This window comes from Arachis ipaensis, chromosome B4, assembly GCF_059453495.1.
Source record: "Arachis ipaensis isolate K30076 ecotype BB chromosome B4, ASM5945349v1, whole genome shotgun sequence".
Lineage (NCBI taxonomy): Eukaryota > Viridiplantae > Streptophyta > Magnoliopsida > Fabales > Fabaceae > Arachis > Arachis ipaensis.
The window spans coordinates 24,940,693-24,966,042 of NC_142439.1; the positions used below are offsets into that span (position 1 = coordinate 24,940,693).

The following is a 25,350-nucleotide window of genomic DNA, read 5'->3' on the forward strand; positions in this document are numbered from 1 at the left end:
TTAACTTAAGACTCGTGTATTTGCCCATATACGTAAGCATGCTTTCATCACCCTACTTCAAATAAAGCATATTTCTCAATAAATAAAATCAAGGATGAAGGCCAAGGAGGAGGTAGCAGTATTGACTTTTGACTTTTGACCAAGAGTTTTGTTAATTTTACAAGCCTTTTGATTCTAGTTCTTTTTTTATCGTTAATTTTTTATAATAAGAGAAACAACATTTGACTTCTCTGCACGTCTCATTATTTTATATATGTATAATGTTAATAATCATGGTCAGAATCTACTGCTTATTGTGAGAATAACGAAATATTTATACTTCGATATAGGAAAATGACAAAAGGCAAATATACGTCATGGATGGTTGGTAGGGAATTAGGAATTGATTTTCGCCCTGGATAAGAATTAGAATTTAATTTTTAATTATATTTTTTGTATAAATCATAATTTTTAAATATAAAAATAATATATATATTAAAAACAAGAGAATAATTTAAAAAAAAGATTGTATATTATATTATTTGATATCATTACAAAATACAATATACAAAGGTATATATAAGTATTAGTTGAATCAAAAGAATAAAAATATAATATCCTTTAATAAAGGACAATTTACGCAAATAAAATGAATGAGCAAAACATTTATGCAAATACAATATTGGCAATTTTTAGACGCAAATGCAACAAACGTAACTGTATATAATTCGCTACACCCTGTAACGGAACTCAATTGCACGTAATCCGCTACAGGGTACCGCGGATTACGTTGAGAGCTGCATTAATCATAAACCGCTACACCCTGTGGCGGTTTATGCTCATATGGTGCTAGACTCATAATTCGCTACACCCTCTAGCGGATTATGAACAGTGTGGAAGCTTGGGAAGATGCCTATATATACCTAACAAGTTGTGTAGAGTGTCATTTTTATTCATTCATAACTTGAGGAATGGAGAGTGAAGAGAGCTTTTTGGTTTTAGTGCATCATTCTGGAAAAATAAAAAAGAGTAAGAGGCACGGTGTGAAGTTTACAGACAGAGAACTGCTGAGTGTTTTTGTTAGGTCGTCTAATACACTGTTGGATCTGAAGAGCAGTATACTGCAGAAGTTGGCCGCGGGTGGCACAAAGTGGGTGAAGAAGCTGTTCTACAAGATCCCTATTGCAGTTGTGTCAACCGGCGTGCAATATGAAACGTTCGTGTTACGAACAGATGAAGATATGCAGGTGTTGTTTCATTGTCGTCGGAGTTTCCCGGAAGTGAGGATACATGAGTTGTTTGCGAAGCTGGAACATGGGATCGATAGTTCTGGTGCATCCGCTCTAAACCCCCAGTCCACCATGATGGGGAGTGCCTCCACCTCGATGCCCGTCGTTGCACCTGAGTGTTTGTTGGAGTATCGGCCAGCCGGTCCAGTTGGGGCATTCACCTCAACTCATCCATCTCCAGATGTAGGACGTGAGGGGGAACCAGATCGGGTGGAAAATGCTATGCTAGAGGATGATTCCGACGAAGAGCCTGCTGACATTGGAGGGGACAGCGATGATGAAATTTCGACAAACCCAGCAACATGTCAACCACCGTCAAGTGCCGGCACACATGAGCAACCTGTACATTATTCTACCTTGGATCTTGGAGCCATCAGCCAACCGACGGAGTCAACACCAACCTTTGGGGGTCAAGGCTTGCACGAGGGAAATTCTGTAGCTGAATTTCAAGTTGGCCAATCTTTCCACAGTAAGGAGGAAGCTGTGCTTACTGTGAATGATTACAGTATTCGGCGCGGTGTTGAGTATAGAGTGATGGAGTCAGATCATCTTAAGTACCATGGAGATGCAAGAAGTTTGGGAAGGGTTGCACATGGATGATTCGCATCAGCCTTTGAGCACGGAAGGGAACCTGGGAGGTTTGGCAATACAACGGACCGCCACACACATGCTTGGCTACATCGATATCCAGCGACCACCGACAACTAGATTATCACGTGATCTGTGCGAAGATCTTTCCTCTGGTTCGAGCCAATGCGGCGGTGTCGATAAAGGTGTTGCAAGAAACTACCGAAGGAATGTACGAGTTCAAGCCAACTTACAGGAAGACGTGGTTGGCAAAACAGAAGGCGGTAGCACAGATATACGGGGACTGGGAAGAGTCCTACGCCGAGCTACCTCGTTGAATCCTTGGTGTGCAGTCCACCATGGAGGGGATGGTTACGTTGTTGAAGACATCTCCGGTCCGCGTCGGTGATGACGTGGATGACTCAACCGTGTACTTTCATCGTCTCTTCTAGCCGTTTTCTCCTTGTGTTGAAGCTTTCCGACACTGCAAGCCATTGGTCAGCATAGACAGTACTCATCTGTATGGCAAGTATGGAAGGACTTTGCTCCTAGCCATCGCCCAAGATGGGAACTCCAACATCTTGCCTATTGCTTTCAGTCTCGTGGAGGGGGAAAATGCCGAGTCTTGGTCTTTCTTCCTGACCAACCTGCAGCAACATGTGACTCCGCAACAGGGGATAATGGTCATCTCAGATAGGCACAATGGCAGCAAGGCTGCACTAGAGAACCCGAACAGTGGGTGGTTACCCCCGCATGCGTACCGAGCATTTTGTATTCGGCATGTTGCAGCTAACTTCGCACTCAGTTTTAAGGGCACGGATGCAAAGCATTTGCTTGTGAACGCTGCTTATGCAAAGACTGAGGCAGAGTTTCACTATTGGTTTGATATAATGCAGACTGAGAATTTGACAATGTGTGATTGGGCGAACATAATAGAATACGATAAGTGGACTCAGCACCAGGATGGTGGCAGACGGTTCGGTCACATGACGACCAATATATCTGAGTGTGTTAATTCTGTTCTGAAGGGTACACAGAATCTTCCGGTTACCGCCCTAGTAAAGTCCACATATGGTGAGCTAGCGGAGTTGTTTGTGATTCGTGGTCAGACGGCAGAGGCTCAATTGGCCAGCGGTGCCAAGTTCTGCCAGTCTTTTATGAAGGCAATGGACCGCAACTTGAAAGACTCCAGATGCTTCACTGTCACCTTGTTCGATAGACATTAGTCTGAGTACACCGTTGCCAAGACGACGCCCACCGGGAGCTTTTCACTTGGGACGTACCGAGTTTCCTTTCAGCATCGTACATGCGACTGTGGATACTTTCAAGCTCTCCATTACCCGTGTTTTCATGCGATTGCATGTTGTGCCCAGTCATGGCTTGACTGGTCTATCTATGTCGACAAGGTCTACACCATGCAAAAGGTGTTCAGGGTGTACCAGATGGGTTTCGTGCCACTAATACCGGAGGGACTTTAGCCACCTTATGACGGTCCGACCATTATTCCGGACCCCAACTTGAGGCGTTGTCGTGATGGGTGACCGAGTCTACTAGAATCCGGAACAACATGGATGAGGCCAACCCTAACCGACCGAAGCGATGCGGGCTCTGCAGACATCCTGGGCACATGCGTAGGTCTTGCCCCCAGAGAGGCTCCCCCGTTGTCGGTAGTTCGTAGGACTTCTAGTCTGTGTGCTTCTAGTTTTTTGAATTTTATATTCTCCTGTAGCAATTTACGCTTTCGGGTGTTAGTGTTAGTTCCTTTGGTGTGTTCGTGTTAGTCTTGGTTCTGACCTATTTGTATGTCTTATGACTTATGCCTAATGTAGAAATTTAATCTGTGTTACTGTTAATGCCTCGTGCCTATTATATTTTTATGGCTTATTGTTTATGGAGACTGTATTTGTATAACTTCGTACATTTTGTATCACGCGTTGTTACTGTAAGAGTGATATATATATATATGCATCTTCCCAAACTTCCACACTGTTCATAATCCACTAGAGGGTGTAGCGGATTATGAGTCTAGCACCATATGAGCATAAACCGCTACAAGGTGTAGCGGTCTATGATTAATGCAGCCCTCAACGTAATCCACGGAGGGTGTAGCGGATTATATACAGTTGCGTTTGTTGCATTTGCATCTGGAAATTGCCAATGTTGTATTTACGTAAACGTTTTGCTCATTCATTTTATTTGCATAAATTTCCCTTTAATAAATATAAAGATATATTAAATAATTCTAATTGATGATAATGATCTAATTGATGCTAATTGATCCTAATTATACTCTAACATCCTTCCTCAAACTCAAGTGGAAGCTAAGAATACCATCTTAAGTTTGGATACTAGAGTCCAAAAACGAGTAGAATGATGGACCTTCGTGAAGATATCAGTAGTCTGATCCAGAGTTCCAATAACTACGAGACGAACAACACTAATAAGGAGACATTGACGGACGAAGTGACAATCAATCTCACTGTGTTTGGTGCGCTAATGAAAGACGTCATTATGGGCAATCTGAATAGCACTTCAATTGTCACAATAAACATCAGTGGAAGATGACTGAGTGGCACCGAACTCTTCGAGAAGTCAACGAATCAAGACAACTTTAGATGTCAGCAAGATCATGATATTCAGTTTCGATGCTTGATCGAACAGTGAACATTTGCTTCTTGGCTCACTAGGTAATGAGAGAGTCACTAAAAAACAAGCAGTAACCAATAGTAGAACGACGATCAGTGGGATCATCAGCCCAATCAACATCTAAGTACACTTGAAGGGTTAAAGATGAGTGGGCAGAAAAATGAAGACCGTGAAACAAAGTAATTTTGATGTAGCGAAGGATGTGAATAACTGTCGCATAATGAGTAGTGCGAGGAGCTGAAAAAAATTGGCTAACAACATGAACAAGATAGACGATGTCAGGTTGCATGACAGTCAAGTAGACTAGACCTCTAACTAACTGTCGATAAAGAGTAGGATTATCTAGAACTGTGTCATTCATAGGAGAAAACCGAGCATCATGCTCAAGAGGTGCAGACTCAATACGACTATCTGTAATACCAGCTTGAGCGAGAAGATCAGAAGCATACTTAGCTTGGGAGAGATAGATACCTTCATCATTGGATATTACCTCAAGACCAAGAAAATAACTGAGAGAGCCAAGATCTTTCATCTCAAAAGTGTGGTGAAGGGATACTTTCAAATTAGCGATACCATCAACATTATTTCCAGTAACGATCATGTCATCAACATACAATAGTTGAAGAACAATCCCACATTCACTTTTATGAATAAAGAGAGCATTCTCATGAGGGTTGCAAGTGAAACCAAGATTACAGATAGTGGTGCTAAACTTTTCAAACTATTTACGAAAAGCTTGCTTAAGACCATAAAGTGCCTTACGAAGAAGACAAATTTTGCTAAATGGAAAAGGATATCCTAAAGATGATTTCATATAGAATTTTTTTTTTTCAAATCCCATTAAGAAATGCATTCTTCACATCCATCTGACTGAGAAACTATTTCTTAACCGCAGTAATGGTAAGGAGAGCACGAACAGATTTGAGACGAGCAATAGGAGCAAAATTTTCTTCATAATCAATAATACCATATTCTTGCGTACATCCTTGAGCAACCAATCGTGCCTTATAACGGTCAACAGGACCATCAGAGTGAGTTGATCTTATTTACGCATCTACTACCTACAATTTCTTGATCAGGAGGAGGATCAACCAAGTCTCAAGTGTGTACTTTTTCTAGTGCTTGAATTTTTTCTTCATTACTTATTGCCAATTTAGATTGGTGGAGATTTTTTGAAATGACTTAGGATCATGGTGATAAAGAATAGTAGGAAAACAATGATAATAAAAAAGATGAAGAGGTAGATTTTTTACTTTAGAGGAACGAGTGGAGGGAGGATGCATGAAAGTAGAAGCAAGATTATCGTCTGGTTTGAAATCATCGAGAGGTTGAGAAGGCAGAAGAGTGAGAGGCTCAAGAGGTTGACTTGACACAGAACCTGTATTATCATCACTAGAAAAAAAATCAACATTGGGGTTAGTGAAAATGGTAACTGTATAGAGGGAATTGACTCAAATGAGGAGAAACTAGAGAACATGTGATGCTCTCAGAATACAACATGACGAGATATACGAATACATTGAGAGATAGGATCCCAACAACAATAATCCCTATGCTCAGTGTCATAACCAAGGAAACAACACATGCGAGCCCAAGATTTAAGTTTATTATGTTTATGAGACTGAAGAAGAATAAAACAGACACAACTAAAAACTCGAAGAGAGCTGTAATCTGGATAAGTATGATAAAGACGTTCAAAGAGAGTAATGTTACCAAGGATAGAAGAAGGAAGTCTATTGATAATATGGACAGCAGTAAGAACAGCTTTACCCCAAGTATGCTCAGGACACGAAGAAGAAATAAGCATTGTATGAACATAGTCAAGAATATGACAGTGTTTGCATTTAGTCTTTCTATTTTGTTGAGACGTACTAGGGGATCAGACAAAGTAAACTGTTCAACAAGAAAATTTAATAGTATGGATTCACGGTATTCCATGGCATTATCACGTCGAAAAACTTTAATGACCTTGGAAAACTAAATTTTAATCATAGTGGCAAATAGGGGTGGCATGTGGGAATGTCTCTCCCGCCTCGCCCCCTCCCCCCTACCCCGCCAAAAGTCCACCATTTGGCAGGCTAACCCACCCCGCCTTGCCTATTAAGGCGGTCCCAAATTTCTACCTCGCCCCGCTTAACAATGGATTGTCGGGATTGCCAATTCTCTTCTTTTTTTTGAAAAATTATTAGACTATTAAATATTAAAAAAATATAAGTTCACAAACATTTCAATAAACTTATAATTTCTAAAGACATAAAAAAATTACAATTTCTAAATTCACAAACATTAAAGTCTTTATAATTCTAACTATCTAATAAACATAATCATCAACCAAATTTTTTAAAATAAAATAATAAAACTAACGTTGTCCAAAGCAAAACAAACATTGTCCAAAATATATAATTAAACATTGTCCAAGTCTCTAAGCAATCAAATATAGTCCAAATTATAACTTAAAGTAAAACGAACAAACATTCTAAATATAAGCACAAAAATAACATTCTAAGTTTAATTATTATCTTAAAGCTAAAAGCCCACTGGGCAAGCCCACCCTGCCCCACCAAAACCTATGGATTAGGCGGTGTGTGTTAGTCAGATTTTTTTTATTAGAGCATTCTCAAATTTAATTTCTACTCCGACTCACCTTTTTTGGCGAGTTACTCGAACCGGTCAGGCGGGTTTTGGCCCGTTCACCACCCCTAGTGGCAAAGTTAATATGAATTTAAGGTAGCTCATGACGATTAGTCATCAAATAAGCACAGATAAAACATGAATAATCATTAATAAATAATACAAAGTATCAGGCCTCTCCTATAGAAGTGATGGAAGCAGGGCCCCAAACATCAGAGTGGATAAGATCAAAAGAAGAGCAAGCAAGAAATGAATTATCATGAAAAGATAAAGCTGGTTGTTTTGCAATTTGACAAGAAGTGCAATCAAAAGACTCATTATTAAATTGACCTAAAACACCCTTAGATACAAGAGGTCGCAATTTTCTTAAGGATCTGTGGGCAAGACGGTGATACCACAAGTGAAGGGTAGATGCAGAAGAAACAACACAGAGATTTGACGTAGAAGGAACATAAAGCTTCTTGAGCTCAAACAATCTTCCGACCTTACATCCAATTCCAATGATTTGTCTCGTCCGACGATACTGCACACGATAACTAAAAATAAAAAAATTGACATCAAAATTGAGATCAATAAGTTGGCCAACAGAGATAAAATTGAAGTTTAATTTTGAAATACAATATAAAATCTGTATGTGTCGCATGCAAGAGGGAACCATCAACAGTGTTGACAAAAGGTGCATTTGTAGTGGTAGACAAAAAAGAAAAAAAGTAACGCAAAGGAGATATTTGATTAAAGCAACCAGAATTAAAATACCATTTGTAATTACTTGAAGGAGTAGAAAGAGCAGTGGAGTGATATATAACTAGAAAAGGAGAAAAGTTGCTTAAAAAGAGACTTAATGTCAGATAGAGAGACAGAAGGTGAGTTGAGAGAAATAGAGTTGGTGGATTATTAGCAACAGCAGCGGTAGAAGCAAGCACATTCTTAGAGTAGTTGGGACGAGAATGATACTCATTCTGATTTGAACGTTGTGGGCGAGTAGGATAGGTAGTAATCAAGTGTCCTAAGAGCTTGCAATAATGATAGAACAGTTTTGGACAATTGGAGTCAATGTGATCTTTTTGTTTATATTTTCGACATTCAATAGAAGGACAGTCTCAAAAGAGATGCCCAAAACAGTTACAGTTCCAACAAAATTTAGCCTTTTTGTTTGTGGCTGCAAAGATAGTTTCACTCTTAGAGAAAGTCAATCCTAGCGCATTTCTTCAGACTTAAGACGAGGAATGACATCTTCAAGACTAGGCAAGAGTTTTAATGAAGAAGAGAAGCTCAAACCGGCTCGTAGTCATCAGTATGTGCCATAAAAACTGTATGAGATGTGTTTGATTGCGATAATCCTCATATGCCTTAGCATCAGTTGAATCTTTAATAAGAATAGGCTCACAAGAGGTCAATTGATTCCAAATAATTTTCATATGAGCAAAAAAATCAAAACCCGCTTGTCCACGTTCTTGCTTAAGACTTTGAAACTTCTTTAGCAGTTGATATTGATGGGAGAGGTCATAAATGGTGTAACATTTTACCAAATGATCCCGTACCTATTTAGCAATTTTAAAATGTCCAAACTGTAGATGAATTCTTGGAGTAGAGGTATTGTGAAACCAAGTGATAATCTGGTGATTTTTATTATCCCAATCTTTTCTGCAAAGTCTTTCTCAACATCCTCCTTGAATTTGGAGGTCCCATCTTTGATTTTTCAGTCACAGTTGTCTTGATAGGACAAAAAACATTATCAGTCACATAGTGCCACAATTTGCACCCTTTAAAAAATTCTCCCATAACTTCAACCCAGAGCATAGTTGGAGCCATTAAGGATAATAGGAATAGACTGAATAACATCTGATTTTTTCATAATAGCAGATACAAAGATGAACAGAGGAAGAAAACTATAGAATCAGAGCAAAAATTGAGGAAACAGAGGGTTAAACAAAAAAGAGCTAGCCAAAAAATCTTAGGATGGGTCCCACTATCTGCCACGTCAGCAACTACATCAGCAGATGGAGAACACATGGTGACATTTGAACAGAGGAGGTAGACACGGCAATGCTGACTCAGTAGAAGCTGGCGCGCGGGTCAACAAAACGATCCGGGTTGGGGCAATACGTGAGTTGAATGCGAATTTGCGGGAGGCGCGGGTCGTCAACACGTGCATAGAGCTTCTGAATTGTTGATCGGAAAGCTGATCCAACGATGCTGGAGGCATCTAAAAGGAAGAAAAAAATGGAAGCGGACAAGGAGTTGCGACGGCGTGCGACGGCGCGTGACGGCACGTCAGAAGATTTCCGGCGATGGGGTTAGGTTCTTTGGACTCATAAGGATGAGATAAAAACGATGGTATAGACAGAAACAATGTACAGTATTAGGAAAGTGGTTGAAAAATAAGAATAAAACACTACGAAAAGAGAGAATAAAAGGAGTTATGAAATAATTTTCATGGGGAAAAAAAAACCTATGCTCTTAATGCCATATTAGAAATAAGAGAATAATTTGAAAAAAACATTGTATATTATTTGATGTCATCATAAGATACAATAAGCAAAGGTATATATAGGTACTAGAAGAATCTAAATAACAAAAGCGTAATATTCTATAATAAATATATCGATATACTAAATAATTCTAATTAATATTAATGATCTCATTGACGCTAATTAATCTTAATTATACTCTAGCAATATAAAATACTTATATAATTACTTGATCAATAGAAAAATAACAATATATATATATATATATATATATGTTGAAACATATTATTTTTTAAGGTTTTGTTAAAAAAATCGATTTTTTAAACTAATAATTTTCCAACAAAATAAAAAAAAACACTACTAGAAAACTATTTATTACAGACGGATATTTTCGATAGATTTTATTTCACGGAAATATAGACAAATTTTGCGAGAGAATTTCTGTCGGAAACATAGGAAAATGAATTAGCATAAATTACAGACAAAAAAGAGAATTCGTCGATAATTCTGTCAGAAAAATTATTTTTTTCGTGGAAAATAATTACCGACAAAAAATCCGTCTGTATTTAAATAAACAAAAATACTATGTTTTGTTAAATTATTATAGACAAAAATCTGTCTGTAATTTAAAATATTCCGTCGAAAAAATTGAGTTAAACCTAATTTCACCCTTACCCTATCGAGCTCCATTCACACTCCAGAGCTTCTTCTCCTCCTTTCCTCACCCACAGCACCACCGGCGGCCACCATAACTGCTGCAGCTACCTTCTCCTTCTTCTTCTCTCTTTTAAACGTTAAACCAGTAGAACATAACCCCTGTCTCTCTCGTTCATTTAAACACTAAACCAGTAGAACACTCATCTCCAAATGCTCCATCAGCGGTGCCTCTCAGCCTTGCACCGCTGTCGCATCGAACCTCTATTGCACCGAACCTTTGTTGCACCGAAGCTCCGTCACAACCCTTCCCGGATCTTCTCCGTGTGTTGCTCGCGTCTCTCCTTTCAAACTTTAACCTGCAATCTGCTAATTTAGCCAAAGTTTGGAGGTTAGATTTTCAATTTCATGCAATTAATTCCTCTTTTTCCAATGGATCTTCTCCGTCACGCTCTCTTCCGTTCATTCTCCTCCTCCGCCGCCGCCTCTGCTGCCATTGTTTGGTTGTTCGCCACTACCTCGCACTACAACAACCACCGCCAGAACCACAAGTTCCTGGATTCCAATACCTTCCTCGGAAGCTAGCAGCCTCCGTAGGACCCAAAGGAGGCTGAGGCGAAGGTGGCAATGCTCCGAAAGGGCTACGCTAAGCAGGTGAAAGAGGTTTGCAAGCAGTACATCCACGAAATGGAGCTACTTCAGATCAAGAAGTAGCGCTAAGATGAAGCTTGCAAAGAATCCCTTAGATTTGCCAATGAGGAGCGCAAGAAGCTCAAGGCCGAAGCTGCGAAAAACCAGGGCTCAGGAGCGCAAGATCGCACAACAAGAATTCAGAGAAACACTCATGCGTTTTTCTTTTTCTTCTTCCCTCCCCTCTATGAATTTCGCTGTGCACACCAAGTGTTCGATGGTTTGGTTATTTGTTGGTTTGAGCTAACATGCACATCAAATGTTTGTTAATTAGTCTCAGTGGATAATTAGGTAGATATATGTGCTCAATGTTGTGTTTGTGCAGACAAGGTGTTTGATCTAATGACTGAACTGCTTTTGAAATAGATGTTGTTTTCTTTCTTTGGAGCCATAATGGCCTGTTGTTTTCTTTTTTCGAAAATTGATTAGGCCTGGCTTTGATTTTGCTTCTTTTGTGGCGTTTAGGCATTAGTGACTAGCTTCTGCTCGTAGTAATTATACTAGTATCTTCAATTGAGCCTCCATTTTTGAACCCCTTCCACTTTTTAGAAGAAACACATAAACCGTGATACCCCTTCCACGATTTATGAAGAGAAACATGTGGGCGTAAACCGTGGTACCCCTTCCACGGTTTACGTAAAAAATGTTGTGGGAATAAACCATGGTACCCCTTTAACGGTTTATGAGTAGCTATATGTGAGACCAAGTGACGGATTATATTGTTGGGGTAAAATTGTTAGAGGAGAGCATTTAGGAGAGAATCCGGTGGCAGCAAGACTGGAGCCATGGAAGACCAAGATCGCATGTACCAATTGAATGGTGTTGCTTACGTGGGTGAAAACATCAACCAAGAGGTTAGTTTTTTATATGTTAAAATTTTATTAGTAAGGAGTTAAATTTTTTTTTAAAATTTATATGTTAGAATGTTATGTGTGCATTGTGTAATTCGTAAGTAATTTATAGTGTAATGATTTGCACGTTAAATTTTGATTAGTATCGAATTAATTTTTTCATTAATGAACCATATTTTCTTAAAATTTGATTTTTTTGCGGATTAATTTTCAATATTAGTGAACCAAATTTTTTTAAAATTTGATATGTGTGGAATTAATTTTTTTCGTTAAAAAACCATTTTTTTTAAAATTTGATTTTTTGCGAATTAATTTTCTATATTAGTAAACCAAATTTTTTTAAAATTTGATATGTGTGGAATTAATTTTTTTCGTTAAAGAACCATTTTTTTTAATTTGATTTTTTGCGAATTAATTTTTTCATTAGTGAAGTATATTTTTTTTTAATTTGATTTTTTGCGAATTAATTTTTTTGTTAGTGAACCATATTTTGTAATAATTTGATATGTGTTGAATTAATCTTTCCGTTAATGAACCGTATATTTTTAAAAGTGGAAGAGTGTCAAAATAATATTGTCTTCTACATGTTGCAGCCGACTAGGTGTATTTCTTGTGTTAGGAGACAACAGAATATGCCTCTACATGAATGGATCATATCGTATTTGAAAGCTGCAGGTTTGTATCACTTGGCTAGACCGAACAGTCACTGGTTCTAGGCTGATGAGTCTCTACTTAGTGCATTCATTGAGAGGTGGCGTTCTGAGATGCACACTTTCCACATGCCGTTTGGAGAATGCACCATCACTCTACAGGATGTGGCATATCAGCTAGGTTTACCCATTGATGAGGAGGCCGTTAGTGGGTGCCTCACTGACTTTGAGTATTTGATGGACAATGGAAGACCTGCATAGGAGTGGTTTCAGGAATTGTTCGGCGAGCTACCGCCACCGAATAAAGTCAAGCAGATGACGGTTCACTTCACATGGTTCCATGAGAGGTTTCGAGTTCTCCTGGCAGATGCGAGTGAGGAGACAGTTCGTATATACGCTCGTGCTTACATTATGATGTTGCAAGTGGGTACCGTCAATACTCACGAGGGGCTTGCAATGTCGAAAGGCCTCGATGCAAGGTGGAAATGTCCGGAAAAGACGATAAAAGTAGATTGTAGACTCATCGACCTGATCCCCAACTCTAACCGGAGAAGTCTTAAACACTGCAACCGTGTCGGCCATGGTGGACTGGATCCCTAGCATCCAAAATGGCAACTCAGCATATGAGTCTTACTAATCTCTATATATCTATGCTATTGCCTTCTGCTTTGCCATCCAAAACTTCCTATAAATAGGCCTGAATCCATAATTGGCTTCCGTTGCTTCCTGCAAGACCTTTATCATAACCGTAGCATCTGCTCTAACCAACGGATAGATCCTCGCATAGATAACATGGTAATCAAGCCGTCGGTGGTCACTCGAAATTGACGTAGCCAAGCAAGTGTGCGGACCGTTATACCTTCTCACCTCCCAAGTGCCCTTTTGTGTACGAAGCGAGATGCGAATCAACCAATTGTAACCTTTGCCGAACTTCTTATATTTTTCATGATACTTTAGATGATCTGACTCTAAGATCCTGTACTCAATACCTCGACGGATGCTATAATCCTTCACACTCAAAACAGCTTCCTTTTTATTCTGGAATGATTTCCCAATCTGAAATTATGTACAAGAACCCCATAGGCAGCATCTCCGTCTAGCTGTTACCCCAGAGCATCCAAGTTTAGAGTTGAAAAGTGCAGAGGGTACTGCTGTGTGCCGAAACTTGAAGGGTCATGCTGTGTACGTAGATTGGCACCTGTATCATCATCACTGTCCCCAACTATATCAACAGGCTCTTGGTCTGAGTCATCGTCCCGCATTACATTCTCAACTCGATCAGGTTTCCCCAACCCTACAATATCAGGAATAATGCCAGGATCAATAGCCACCTTATCTGTCTACTGTCGGACCGAACGGTTCTCGAATGGTACAGAACCAACTGCCACCATACAGTCCAAATCAACCGCAAACGAAGGAGATGCAACGTACAGATGAGCTGGTGCAACCGCAGCCATTGAACTAGAAGCACCGCCTGTGGCAGTCGAGTGAGGAATCGGAGCTGATGCCCCAGAACTTTCGACACCGACATTCAACTCAGTGTATAGCTTGTGTATTCTGACCTCTGGAAAACTCCTATGACAATGAAACAGAACCCGAAGATCTTTATCAGACGCTATCACAAACGTACCATATTTCACACCGGTTGACACAACTGCGATAGGGATCTTATAAAATAACTTCTTCACCCACTTGCTCCCAAACACCCCAAGCTTCTGCAATACGTTGTTCTTTAGATCTGACAAGGTATTCGATGAACTGATAAATACACTCAAGGATTCTCTATCAGTGAACTTCACACCATATTTCTTGCTTCTACAAATTTTCCCAAAGCAATGCACTAGCACTAGAAAACTCTCTTCCTCACTTGCCATTATAAAAATGATCCTCTTCTACACAACTGATTTCACCGTGTATATATAGACTTTTTACTCCTCATAAACCATGGTAGAAGAAGAGAGAATTATGTGTTTTTTTACTTGTGCATAAACGTGTGGAAGGGGTACCACAGTTTATGTATTTTTTGCTTGTTTATAAACTGTGGAAGGGGTACCACGGTTTATGTGTTTCTTCTAAAAAGTGGAACAGATTCCACGATTTACATATAATGTAAATAGGACAAATAAGTAATTGATTCTTAATTATTGTATTTGAGTAAACATTTGCTTCATTTGTTTTATTTGAATAAATTACCCTTAAATAAGGCACTTATTAAACAAACAATTTTAGAATCGATGACATTTGGATAATTTGTTATACCCTGATGTTACAGTAGAATATGCTATCACCATGATATATATATATATATATAAAAGGTTGAGTGAAGCCACTAAAAAATATCACTCTCAATTGGGTTGGCCCTATAGGGTTTTGACCCTACTTTATAAGTAGGGCCAAGATAAAAAATGGCCCTATAACCTGCAGGGCTAATTATTTAAAATGTTTGTAGGCCAAAAATCCTATAAAACTAAAGGGCCTAGGGCCAGTCCATGGGCTACTTTTTTTTTTTGGTAAAAGCTAAATTTTTTAACCCACAATAATAATACACTCTAATTCATTTTGATTAAGACAAAAAAAATTTCTAATCTTAGTTGGTAACACACAACACAGTTCCAAAAAGAACAAAAGAAAAAGAATTATAAGATTGGTCACATGAAAAAAAGAAATGCAACTGGGCAAGGAATGCATCGAAGAGATAACTTGTAAACTTGTCTTGATAAGCATGCATATAAAAGAGAAAGAGAGAGAAAGAATCAATTTGATTCCAAATTCACCGTTGAATCAAAGACACACTGGGGTGACGCACAAGTTCTGAAGGAACTGAGAACAAAATCGACCCTTCTTCTCTAACTCCAAGTTTATCATGTAGATGCTCAAGGAACTTCACCATCTTCTAGAACCTTTCCTACCTCGAAACTCTTAGACATTTCAAACAACTACTTCTCAGGTAAAATTTTCTAGTCATTTTCATACCTGACTCGCTTGAGTTGACTCAGTCTTTCGCAAAATTCGTTCACGGGTGAAATCTCCTCTTTCGCAGGTTGAGATGCTCCACAAGCATCACTTCCACTATGAACATAGCATGTGCCGTGGGATTATTGGGGATTTTCTTTCTTTTTTTTTTTTGAAAAATAATTTCTATTTCATTTAAGGTGATTTGGAGCTTTTAGACTGACCTAATCCTAACCTCTTTTATTAGGACTTGTTTAAGGTTAGGGCTTTCAATAATTTTTTTTTATACATTGTAGGGCCGCGGGCTAAAAAATACGTGAAGGGCTTAAGACTGGCCCTAAAGTTGGGGTTTTTATTGACAGTACTACTAAAAGAGAGGAAAAAAGGACAAATCTGTGTGCAAAGGAAAAAAATTATTAGAAAAATTATATTTTGTAATTTTAACCACATAATAAAAAATTTTAAAAAATAAAAAGAATAAATAAAATTTTTGATATTTTTTTGAGATTTAAAACTAATAAAAATTCTATTTATGTCATTCTATCTTAAAACTAAGAAACGTCTCAGATAATTTATCGGTAATATTGTTAACTAATTTTTTCATATATTTATATTTATCAATTACCTTTCATACTCACTTTTTTACCAATTACCAAACACCTATCATATATACAACAGAAAGTTGATCACCATTATCTTCTTTTTCTTTTTTTAACCCTTTTAATTTTTATGTAGTATTATGTATGTATATGTAATTCCTTCTCTCTCTAATTTATTATGAAAGAGTTTTAGAAAATTTTGATGTTTAGTAATTTTTATAATTTACAAAAAAATCATATATATCATAGTTAATTAATTAGATAATTAAAACTTAAATTAAATTAAAATTAAAATTAACTATGATAAACTAATTTAATTTTATTCAATAATAATTAAACATATTATAAAAAATAACATATTCTTTATTTTAAAAAAGTTAGATTGAATTTACTAAAATATTGACCCGGCAATTAATGATAAAACATAAATCATAAGGAAGTAAATTGTTAAAGTAGTCTTTGAAAGATCACTTATTTTTTAAATAAGTTTTTGAAATATTTTTTAATTAAATTTATTTTTTTAAAATTTTAAATTAGTCATATTAGTTCTTTGACTTTTTTTTATTGATAGTGTCAAAATTTGCTAATATGGCACGTTAAGTGATACCCCAATACATATTTACGAGTTTTAATTGACTATTAACATAATAATTTTATAAACTTACATCAAATCAAAACCTAATTGAAGGGAGAACTTGAAGTATTGAAATCCCTCAATTTGGAGTTAATTTGTTCTAATTTCTTAAACTAATCATATTAATAGTCAATTAAAAGTCTTAGGTATTTATTGGGATGTCACTTATTCTGTCACATTAGCAAATTTTTTATACCATTAACAAAAAAAATAACAAAAAAACTAACATAACTAATTTAAAATATTTAAAGAACGAGTTTAACAAGAAAATCTTTTAGGACCAATTTAAAAAACGAACAAATTTTTAGAGATTAATTTAACTATTTTACTAAATCATAAAAGAATATCTGAATAGTTGAAAGGAGAAGACATCATCATAATAATTTCATGATAATAAAGCCATAATCTAAATATAATTAATGATAGATGTATAAGAGAAAAGTACAAAAGCAATACCAATATAATAAACTCATGAAATTAAAAAGAGGAACACACTGTTTCTCACACCAAATTAAACAACAAAGATATAACAATAATGATAACATCAATCATAAAACTCTAATACTCTCACATGCATAGCCCCATGCGTAACGAATACCATCCATATTGCATGTAAGAAATGAAAGATTTGAATTAATGGGCAGAAGGTGAAGGTGGTGGGGAGAAGAAGGGAATGGAGGGAATGGTGGTTGGGATTGAGGGCATGTTTGGCAATGGTGGAAGGCTCATCTGTGGGACTGTTGTTGGGATGGTAGGGATGCCAGCAGGAAGAGGAGGCAAAGTCGTCGCCGGCTTCGGTAGCGATGATGATGGCTGTGGCAGTGATGGTATGGTGGGCAATGGAGGAAGGTTGCCCTGAATTGAGGGCAATGTTGGAATTGAGGGCAGAGGTGGCAAAGTTGCTGTTGGTTTTGGCAAGGTTGGAATGTTGATGCCAGGGGGCAAATTGGGTATTGCACTTGTTTGCAAGAGATGGCGAGCTGCTAGGCTCATGTTCATGCTTGACAAGGTGATAAGAGCAACAAGGAATGAGGCCATGATTGATCTTCTTGATGATGAGGCCATGATTTCAATGAACTGGTGAGAATAGGATATATATGTGTGTGTAAGTTGATTTAATTTAATTTGCTTTGGGTGAGAAGCCAAAGGATGGTGCATGGTCTTATATAGAGCTTCTTAGAGAGTGTGAGGACACATAACATGTTTTAGTTTCAATTATTATTCAACGTAACTCAAGTTTGGAGAACTAATTGTTTTTGTTAGCTTACCTTCCAATTACTTTTGAATAGAACATTTTATTATATAGTATATGTTGGACTGATGATGATATCAGGTGGTTGGTTGCCTATATGTAACTTGTGAGAGATATTATTATTGATGAACACAAATATTCAAATGTTGGATGACCAACTCCCGGTGCTTTATTCTACGTAACAATAAACAAATTATTATTACTGCTAGGATAAAGAGTTTTTTAGTTTCTTGGTTAATTTAAAGAATATTCAAGTTGTACTTTGTAGCATGGTTGGAAGAAGTGAGGTTGGATGGACAGATCCAAGAGTTGGTTTATCTAACGGAGGTCATTAATAGACTACACCCTCCACCAGCTATTTCATGATTATTTATTACAATGCTATATGTCTTGTCTTATTATTAGAAAAAGAAAAAATGGGTAAATACTCTTTTGAGTAAAGTATTGTTTTTGTCTCTAACTTTTGGGATAAGTTCTAAAATTATCCCTAACGTTTAAATTGTCCTATTTAAATCCTTTATTAACATTTTAAAATGGACTCAATGTTATCCTACCATCAGAAATCCGTTAACTGAATTGACGGCGGGACAAAATTGAGACGATTTTAAAACGTTAAAGACTTAAATAAGACGAAAACGTTGGCAACAAAAACGATATATAGAAATAAATTTTAATATTATCCTTCAATAATATCAATTTTTTATGGTATGTAATTATTCAATTATTTTTTAGTCACATCTAAATAAATTACACTTAATCACATTACTTTCATTCTAAATAATTTTTCTTTATAATTTTACTCCTAAAATTTTTACTCATAATAAAATATTTTTAAAATAACTAGTACATAAACTTGCAAAAAAAAATGATACATATATAATAAAGTATAAATTGTACCTTTTGTCTCTAATATATCAAAATGCTTTAATGTTTAATTTAGTTATACTTTATTTCTAATTTTATTCTTCAATAATGCCAAATTTTTACCGTAACTAATTATTTAATTATTTTTTAATTTTATTTTTAATCACATTATTTTTTTTAAGTGAATCTATTTTTTATTAAGAATAAAATTAAAAAATAAATTAAGTAATTATTTGTCGTTAAAAAATTTAAGTTATTAAAGAAAATATTAAAATTTATTAAAAATTAAAATTATTGAAATTATTGAAAAAAGTTTTTTTAACTTTTTAATAAATTTTAATCTTTTCTTCAGTAATTTTAATTTTTTTACGACGAATAATTACTTAATTTATTTCTTAATTTTGTTCTTAATAAAAAATAAATTTACTTAGGAAAAAATAATGTGATTAAGAGTAAAATTAAAAAATAATTGAATAACTATGTACCGTAAAAAAATGATATTATTAAAGAATAAAATTAAAATTTATTTTTATGTATCATTTTTATCCCCAACGTTTTTGTTTTATTTAAGTCCTTAACATTTTAAAATTGTTTCAATTTTTTTCAGTCGTCAATTCTGTTAATGGATTCCTAACGACAGGATAACATTGAGCCAATTTTAAAACGTTAGGTATTTAAATAGAACGATTTAAACGTTAGAGACAACTTTATGACTTATCCCAAATGTTGAGGACAAAACGATACTTTACTCTACTCTTTTTATTTTTATCGGTGTCTTCGAACCTGGCAAACAGGAGGGAGAAATCTAAAGGAGGATATATATATATATAACAACTGTTTTTTTGAATGACTATTTATGTCAATATAAAAGGTAGATATTTTTTAATATATTATTATATAATTGATATACGTATAAAACGATTTTACACTAACAATTATCAAAATTAAATTCTATATATATGTACTTGATAAAATGTAAAATATTTAATGTATATACGTAATTTTTTTTAATAATGTAGTGTGTTTAAGATTTAATTATTTTTTCACTAATATTATTATTTAATTAATTTAATATCATACATTTAAATTTTTATATTTTTTAAAAATTAATTCTTATATACTTATTTCTATAAAGATAATGATTTACATAGTTATGTTTTTTATAATCACATTGTCCACTTTAAATTTTATTTTCTCGTAAAAAATGCTAATTTTTTTCGAAACATATATTGTTGAAAGGAAGACTTTTTAACTTATTTTTTTCATGATAACTTGTTATTTTATTTTGAGAGTTATATCTTGTATTTATAAAGATATCGATATTTTTAGATAATTAATAATTTATGATTTGTTTTTAAATATTTAAAACTTTTAAAAGAATTAATTTTAATTAAAAAATATATAACAACTTCATAATTAAACACACTAACAAAATATTGGTATTTTTATAAAATATTATTGATATTGTTATGTTTCTTTTATATAACTTTTATGTCAAAAACAAAATTACTAAAAAGTTATATATTTTTTTCTATATATATTAATAAACCTTTTAAAAAAATAACCTAGTTGTTATAATTCATGCATAAATTATTTTTATATAATAAAAAATACAAAAAGATAATTAAAAAATATAAAATCCAGTTTTTTGTATATTAAAATTTTTAGATTTATTTCTGTTGATAAGTCAATAACTAATCTATCATAAATCTTAATTTTATTCAATAATTTGTCATTAATTAATAAATTGTTACATATATAAAAAATTATTCGAATTCATGATACTTAATTAAATAATAAATAAACAAATAAACTAATTATTTGACCCATCTAATTGAATTAAAATTGGGTGAATACTTGAGCTTTTTTGTAAGGTTTGGAATCAAGCTAACCCAACCCATTTAGATTTGGATTGTCTAAATCTGAGGGTTAAATTAGTCAGATTTTTTCTATATCAAGTAGTTTAATACCTCTAATTTTAGTTCTAGCCCATTTAGTACTAGCTCAACGGATTATACATATTGACCTGTTTATTGTTTGTTTATTTTTTTCAAATTTGTTTTGGATAAGAAAAACGTTAACACCCATATTTCTTGTTTTAATCAATTTATTGTCATTATAATTAAATTATATCTTTAGTCTATAAATAATCACTCTTTATTATATATATGATATATAATATAAAACCTGAATATCAAATTTATTATTGAATTATTTATCATGAATTCTAACCAACTATATAGTTAAATACATTATCATTATTGGCCATTATAAAATGAATAAAATTAAGTATACTTTTATTAGAATTATGAGTAAATGATCAAATTGGTCTTTAAAAGATTATTTATTTTTTAAATTGGTTCTCAAAATTTTTTTAATTAAATTCATCTTTCAAAAATTTTAAGTTAGTCATGTTAGTCCTTTTGTCATTTTCATTGCTAATAGCGTTAGAATTTGCATATGTGACATGTTAAATAGCAGCACTGCAATAAACACTTAGTAATTTTAATTGGCGAATAACATGATAAATTTATAAAATTAGATAAAATCAATCACAAATTGAAGAATTCTAATGCCTCAAGGTATCCCTTAATTAGATTTTGATTAATCTAATTTTATAAACTTATCATGTTAATAGTTAATTAGAATTTTTAAGTGTGTGTTGTGGTGTTATTTAACGTATCATATTAACAAATTTTGATATTGTCAACAAAAAAATGACAAAAAGACCAATGCGATTAATTTAAAATATTTGAAAGACAAATTTGACTAAAAAAAATCTTTCAAAGACTTAATTTAAAAAATAGTGATCTTTCAAAAATAAATTTAATCATTTACTCTTAGAATTATATACCACGTGTACAATACAGGAAGGTATAACTCAACCCTTCTTCCTCAATCCTCATAATAAACTTAATACGTAAATAAATCTATATGCTCCCACACTTGCATCTACCACAACATATCAGAACTTGTGCTTGCCATATGGTACTATTAAGTATAAACATGGACGTTGTTGGAAAAAAAAAAGGCCTTCGTCTCAAGATGTATTTGACTCAAAGCCAATAATTTTTCTCCACGTAGCAGAAAAAATTAACATTTTTCATCGTATTGAATGTGGGATAAAAGTGATGAGTCACAGGCTTTATTTGTCAAAACTCAAAAACTCATTCTTTCTTGTTCGAGAAAGCATGCTATGGAGTTCTGTTAGTAGTTGGATTTGCACATACGCAAGAACAATCTGATTCCTTTATTACCAACCTTTTGTCACGATTGCTCATTAGCTTAATCAATGGTAACTTTTTTGTAACTTGGCGCCAGATTTCATCCACTGCTCCGTTTGATACACCATATTGAAAGTATCGTCTTACCTGAAATAATATAAATCAAACTTGCATTGTAAAAGCAAATTTAAAAGAAATCCAAAGTAACTTGCTCAAATCAAATTCAACTGCTTAAACATATTAATATCAAGCTAGATAAAAAAGAAACTAGCTAGCATAAAAACAGTGTACTCATGTGGAATATTGAATTGGAAAACCCTATGCTATAAAGTATGAAGCAAATATCTTCTCCTTTGACAGCATGTTTTCTCATTCAATCTATTAACTATGTGAAGACACCAAAAAACAAAAGAATCTATTAACTATATCATGCTTTTCCATGTACAAAGCTCTTTTAAACTTTCTCAATATTTTATGTTTATTATGTATACAATCTTTGTACATGCCACAACATTGCATATTAATTAGAGTACCACAAATAAATAAGAACAAACTATATATTTAAGAATAATTGTCTTTTGAAATGTTAACAAGGATATTAAAAATTTGTCAAAATTACACAAATATAGAAAATAATTATATTATATTATCTTGCATAATAATTTATTTAGTAAATTGTAAAATAATTATGATATATCAAATACGGATCACTAAAGATAAGGATATTGTTAATTAACAATTCTAAAAATATAATTTTTATAAATTAATAATTAATTAATATTTATGTCAGAGTTTAATTATCAACAAAAATAGTAGTTATTTTTTTATGATGTGGTATCAAGTAATAATTGGATATACATACATGTAAAACTGCTTTACAATAACAATGCATCAAAATTAAGTTCTCCGTTATTAAGGTTAATGTTAAAATTTTAAAATTAAATAAATAAAAAATTTTCGTTTTTTTTTTCTATTATTTTAAAATGCTCTTCATTATTGCACGAATTTTCGACTAGTACGACTAAAAGTATACATACATATACCTTTAGCATTTCTCTTTGATATTCAACAATTCTCTCAGGAGGAATTGCTCTCAACAGTGACATCAAATATCCAGGTTTGACAGCAGCAGCAGATTCTACAAAGATTGCTATCTTTCTATAATCAATGGTATCTTCAAAGGGCACCTCAATGGTATCACTAACGATCACCGGAACACAGAGGCTAACTATGGAGTCAAAGAGGCGGCAAGAAGTTGAAGTGTCTCCAACAGGATTCAAGCAGAACTTTGATGTGTGCATTCCATTTGATGCTTCTCTTCTGTTCTCTGTCGATTGAACTCCATGCTTTATTATAGCGTCCCGTTCATTTTCGAGGACTTGAAACAGTACATCACGAATTCTCCCTTCCTTCAAAATCAATAACCAAAATAACAAATCTCTTAATAAAATTCATGTATCAAGACCATATTTTTTCGTAGCATAACACACGCATTGTGTTAATTCACTTATTTTATAGGCGGCAAACTTTATTCAAATTCGTTGAGTGATTATATATATTTATGTACTATAGACATGGACATAACCAATCGAGAGAGGTGTTGAAAAAGAACATTATGAAAGGAAATGGATAGTAAAAGTTTCATGAGATGTGAATTTTAAGAGTTTATGAAATCATGAGAATAATTAGGAGGATGAATTAAAATTTTCAATTTTTTCGTTGTATACAGTCATTTAATAAAATTTATGTATTTAGATAATCGATAATATTAAATAATAATTTAAAATTATTTTATTTAATTTAATATTTATAATTTTATTTTTGTTAAATGACTTTTTAGTTTTTAAGTAATAAAATAAAATATAAATTATTCTGATAATATAATATTAAATATAAAAAAATATATTATTATTTAAAATTATTAAATAATAATTTAATCAAATATATTAAATTATTTAATAATTTTTAATCTTCTGGTTCACATTCTATTTTGAATGGAAAAGAATATTACCTCCTTGCGAAAGCGAGCACCCATGAAGAAAAGCAAGGTGGGACGATTCTGAAGACCAAGATCACCCTCATAGGTTCTGAGTCTATGAGGATAAGGAACCACCACATCCTTCACCAGAGAACCCTGATCCCCTCTCAACCTCCCAAACCCAACCACAAGAAGCACGCTATTCTTCACCTTATCCATCACATGCAACAGCGACTTCGGGTCCGCCGCCGTGAACACGTGGTCCCTTCCTCCATTCCTCTGCCAGTACTTCTGCCCCTCCAGCCACTCCACCAGCGCTTCCTGCGTCTCCTCGTCGCTGTATGCCGCCTCCGACCCATCACCTTGTTGGCTCGTCGACACCAGCTGGCTCAGCGACGAGAAGAACGGCACGTAGAACAGCTCCGCTTCTTCCGGGTCCATCACCCGGGTCACCGGTGACCCTATCCGATCTGACTCTGGACGGTTCATGTCCAGGAACAGAAACCACTCTCCCATGTGCTGGTGTCCCGGGTAGCTCAGGGAGGTTAGATTCTCTGGCGTGCCGCCGCCTCGGGAGGCGGACCGGGCGGCGATGACACCGTAGGTGAACCGAATGGGAAGGTCGTACATGTAGACCTTAATGGCGGAGGACGAGGAATCTGCAGTTGCTATGGCGGCGGCGTCGGAGCAGGGTTGGCTGGCGGAGGCGAAATTTACTGTCATGTCAAAGCCGGAGTTGTCGTCGGATTCAGATTCTGGCATGGTGGTGCGGCGGTTGGGGAAGGCGTTGAAGAGTGCGCAAGTGACGAAGATTACGAAGAAGATGGTTGCTAGAATTTGCGTTTGGGAAGATTTTCGCGCCTTTTCGAGAGCTGGTTGGGCTACCGAAGCCCACGTGAGCTTTCTGCTAGGCCTCTTGGGCTTTGAACCGTTTCCTCCTTCAAACTCCGCCATCTGGTTTTTGCAAAAGTTAGTTACTGCAGTTAGTAAGTTAAAGAACGATCATAGATAAATACAAGAGCCTTTTTTTTTCCCTACGAGTTTAGTGCATGTTTGTTGATGTTTATATATTGTGGGAAAAGTGAATGGAATGTTTATTGCTTATTAATTTCTTTGCATTCCATCAAATAAATATGGAAAGAAAAATGTTGCTTTGTGTGTGAATCATGTGTTTTTCTGTTGTTTTCTTTCCCTGTTGTTATTATAATGGTTATGGATATGACGAATTAATGGCAATGGAGTCATTTCAATGTAAATGCAAAGGTCGATGTAGGGTTCTGCATTATCTACATTATGAAAGATGGATCACATTGACAGACATTATTATTAGCTAGAAATAATTGACAATATATCAGAAATATTTTATGTTCACATACAACTCCATTACATATGTTATTTTTAGTACAATAGAAACACAAG

The 25,350-nt window shown here is 34.7% G+C and overlaps 5 protein-coding genes across 5 annotated transcripts; 2 read left to right on the forward strand and 3 right to left on the reverse strand.

Moving 5' to 3' along the window:
- Positions 1 to 950: 950 nt before the first annotated feature.
- LOC107636335 (uncharacterized) lies at positions 951 to 1,868 on the forward strand. The gene has a single exon (XM_016339853.1). The coding sequence runs from the start codon at positions 951 to 953 to the stop codon at positions 1,866 to 1,868; it is 918 nt and encodes a 305-aa protein (XP_016195339.1).
- A 67-nt stretch (positions 1,869 to 1,935) lies between these two features.
- Positions 1,936 to 3,061, forward strand: LOC148566950 (uncharacterized). Its single transcript, XM_088484493.1, has 2 exons — positions 1,936 to 2,230; positions 2,310 to 3,061. Exons 1-2 carry the CDS (start codon positions 1,936 to 1,938, stop codon positions 3,059 to 3,061), a joined length of 1,047 nt encoding a protein of 348 aa, XP_088340619.1.
- Positions 3,062 to 13,076: 10,015 nt separating this feature from the next.
- On the reverse strand, positions 13,077 to 14,302 carry LOC148566951 (uncharacterized). Its single transcript, XM_088484494.1, has 3 exons — positions 13,822 to 14,302; positions 13,536 to 13,722; positions 13,077 to 13,404 (listed from the first exon to the last, which is right to left on the reverse strand). The coding sequence occupies exons 1-3, from the start codon at positions 14,300 to 14,302 to the stop codon at positions 13,077 to 13,079; spliced, it is 996 nt and encodes a 331-aa protein (XP_088340620.1).
- A 2,718-nt stretch (positions 14,303 to 17,020) lies between these two features.
- On the reverse strand, positions 17,021 to 17,743 carry LOC107639212 (uncharacterized). The gene has a single exon (XM_016342685.3). It carries the CDS (start codon positions 17,676 to 17,678, stop codon positions 17,247 to 17,249), a length of 432 nt encoding a protein of 143 aa, XP_016198171.1. The 5' UTR covers positions 17,679 to 17,743; the 3' UTR covers positions 17,021 to 17,246.
- Positions 17,744 to 21,541: 3,798 nt separating this feature from the next.
- On the reverse strand, positions 21,542 to 24,978 carry LOC107637722 (putative arabinosyltransferase ARAD1). Its single transcript, XM_016341079.3, has 3 exons — positions 23,965 to 24,978; positions 22,997 to 23,362; positions 21,542 to 22,100 (listed from the first exon to the last, which is right to left on the reverse strand). Exons 1-3 carry the CDS (start codon positions 24,883 to 24,885, stop codon positions 21,924 to 21,926), a joined length of 1,464 nt encoding a protein of 487 aa, XP_016196565.1. The 5' UTR covers positions 24,886 to 24,978; the 3' UTR covers positions 21,542 to 21,923.
- Positions 24,979 to 25,350: the final 372 nt, after the last annotated feature.

Bases quoted from the DNA above. Each gene is read 5' to 3' on its own strand.
- LOC107636335 (XM_016339853.1), top strand. From the start codon at position 951: ATGGAGAGTGAAGAGAGCTTTTTGGTTTTAGTGCATCATTCTGGAAAA.
- LOC148566950 (XM_088484493.1), top strand. From the start codon at position 1,936: ATGCTTGGCTACATCGATATCCAGCGACCACCGACAACTAGATTATCA. The intron at 2,231-2,309 runs GTCCGCGTCGGT...CTTGTGTTGAAG, and splicing joins CGTTGTTGAAGACATCTCCG to CTTTCCGACACTGCAAGCCA.
- LOC148566951 (XM_088484494.1), bottom strand. From the start codon at position 14,302: ATGGCAAGTGAGGAAGAGAGTTTTCTAGTGCTAGTGCATTGCTTTGGG. The intron at 13,723-13,821 runs GTATGGTGGCAG...CTGATATTGTAG, and splicing joins GTTTGCGGTTGATTTGGACT to GGTTGGGGAAACCTGATCGA. The intron at 13,405-13,535 runs GTAACAGCTAGA...TATTGAGTACAG, and splicing joins CTAAACTTGGATGCTCTGGG to GATCTTAGAGTCAGATCATC.
- LOC107639212 (XM_016342685.3), bottom strand. From the start codon at position 17,678: ATGGCCTCATCATCAAGAAGATCAATCATGGCCTCATTCCTTGTTGCT.
- LOC107637722 (XM_016341079.3), bottom strand. From the start codon at position 24,885: ATGGCGGAGTTTGAAGGAGGAAACGGTTCAAAGCCCAAGAGGCCTAGC. The intron at 23,363-23,964 runs GTAATATTCTTT...TTGATTTTGAAG, and splicing joins GTGCTCGCTTTCGCAAGGAG to GAAGGGAGAATTCGTGATGT. The intron at 22,101-22,996 runs GTATATGTATGT...ATATTATTTCAG, and splicing joins ATCAAAGAGAAATGCTAAAG to GTAAGACGATACTTTCAATA.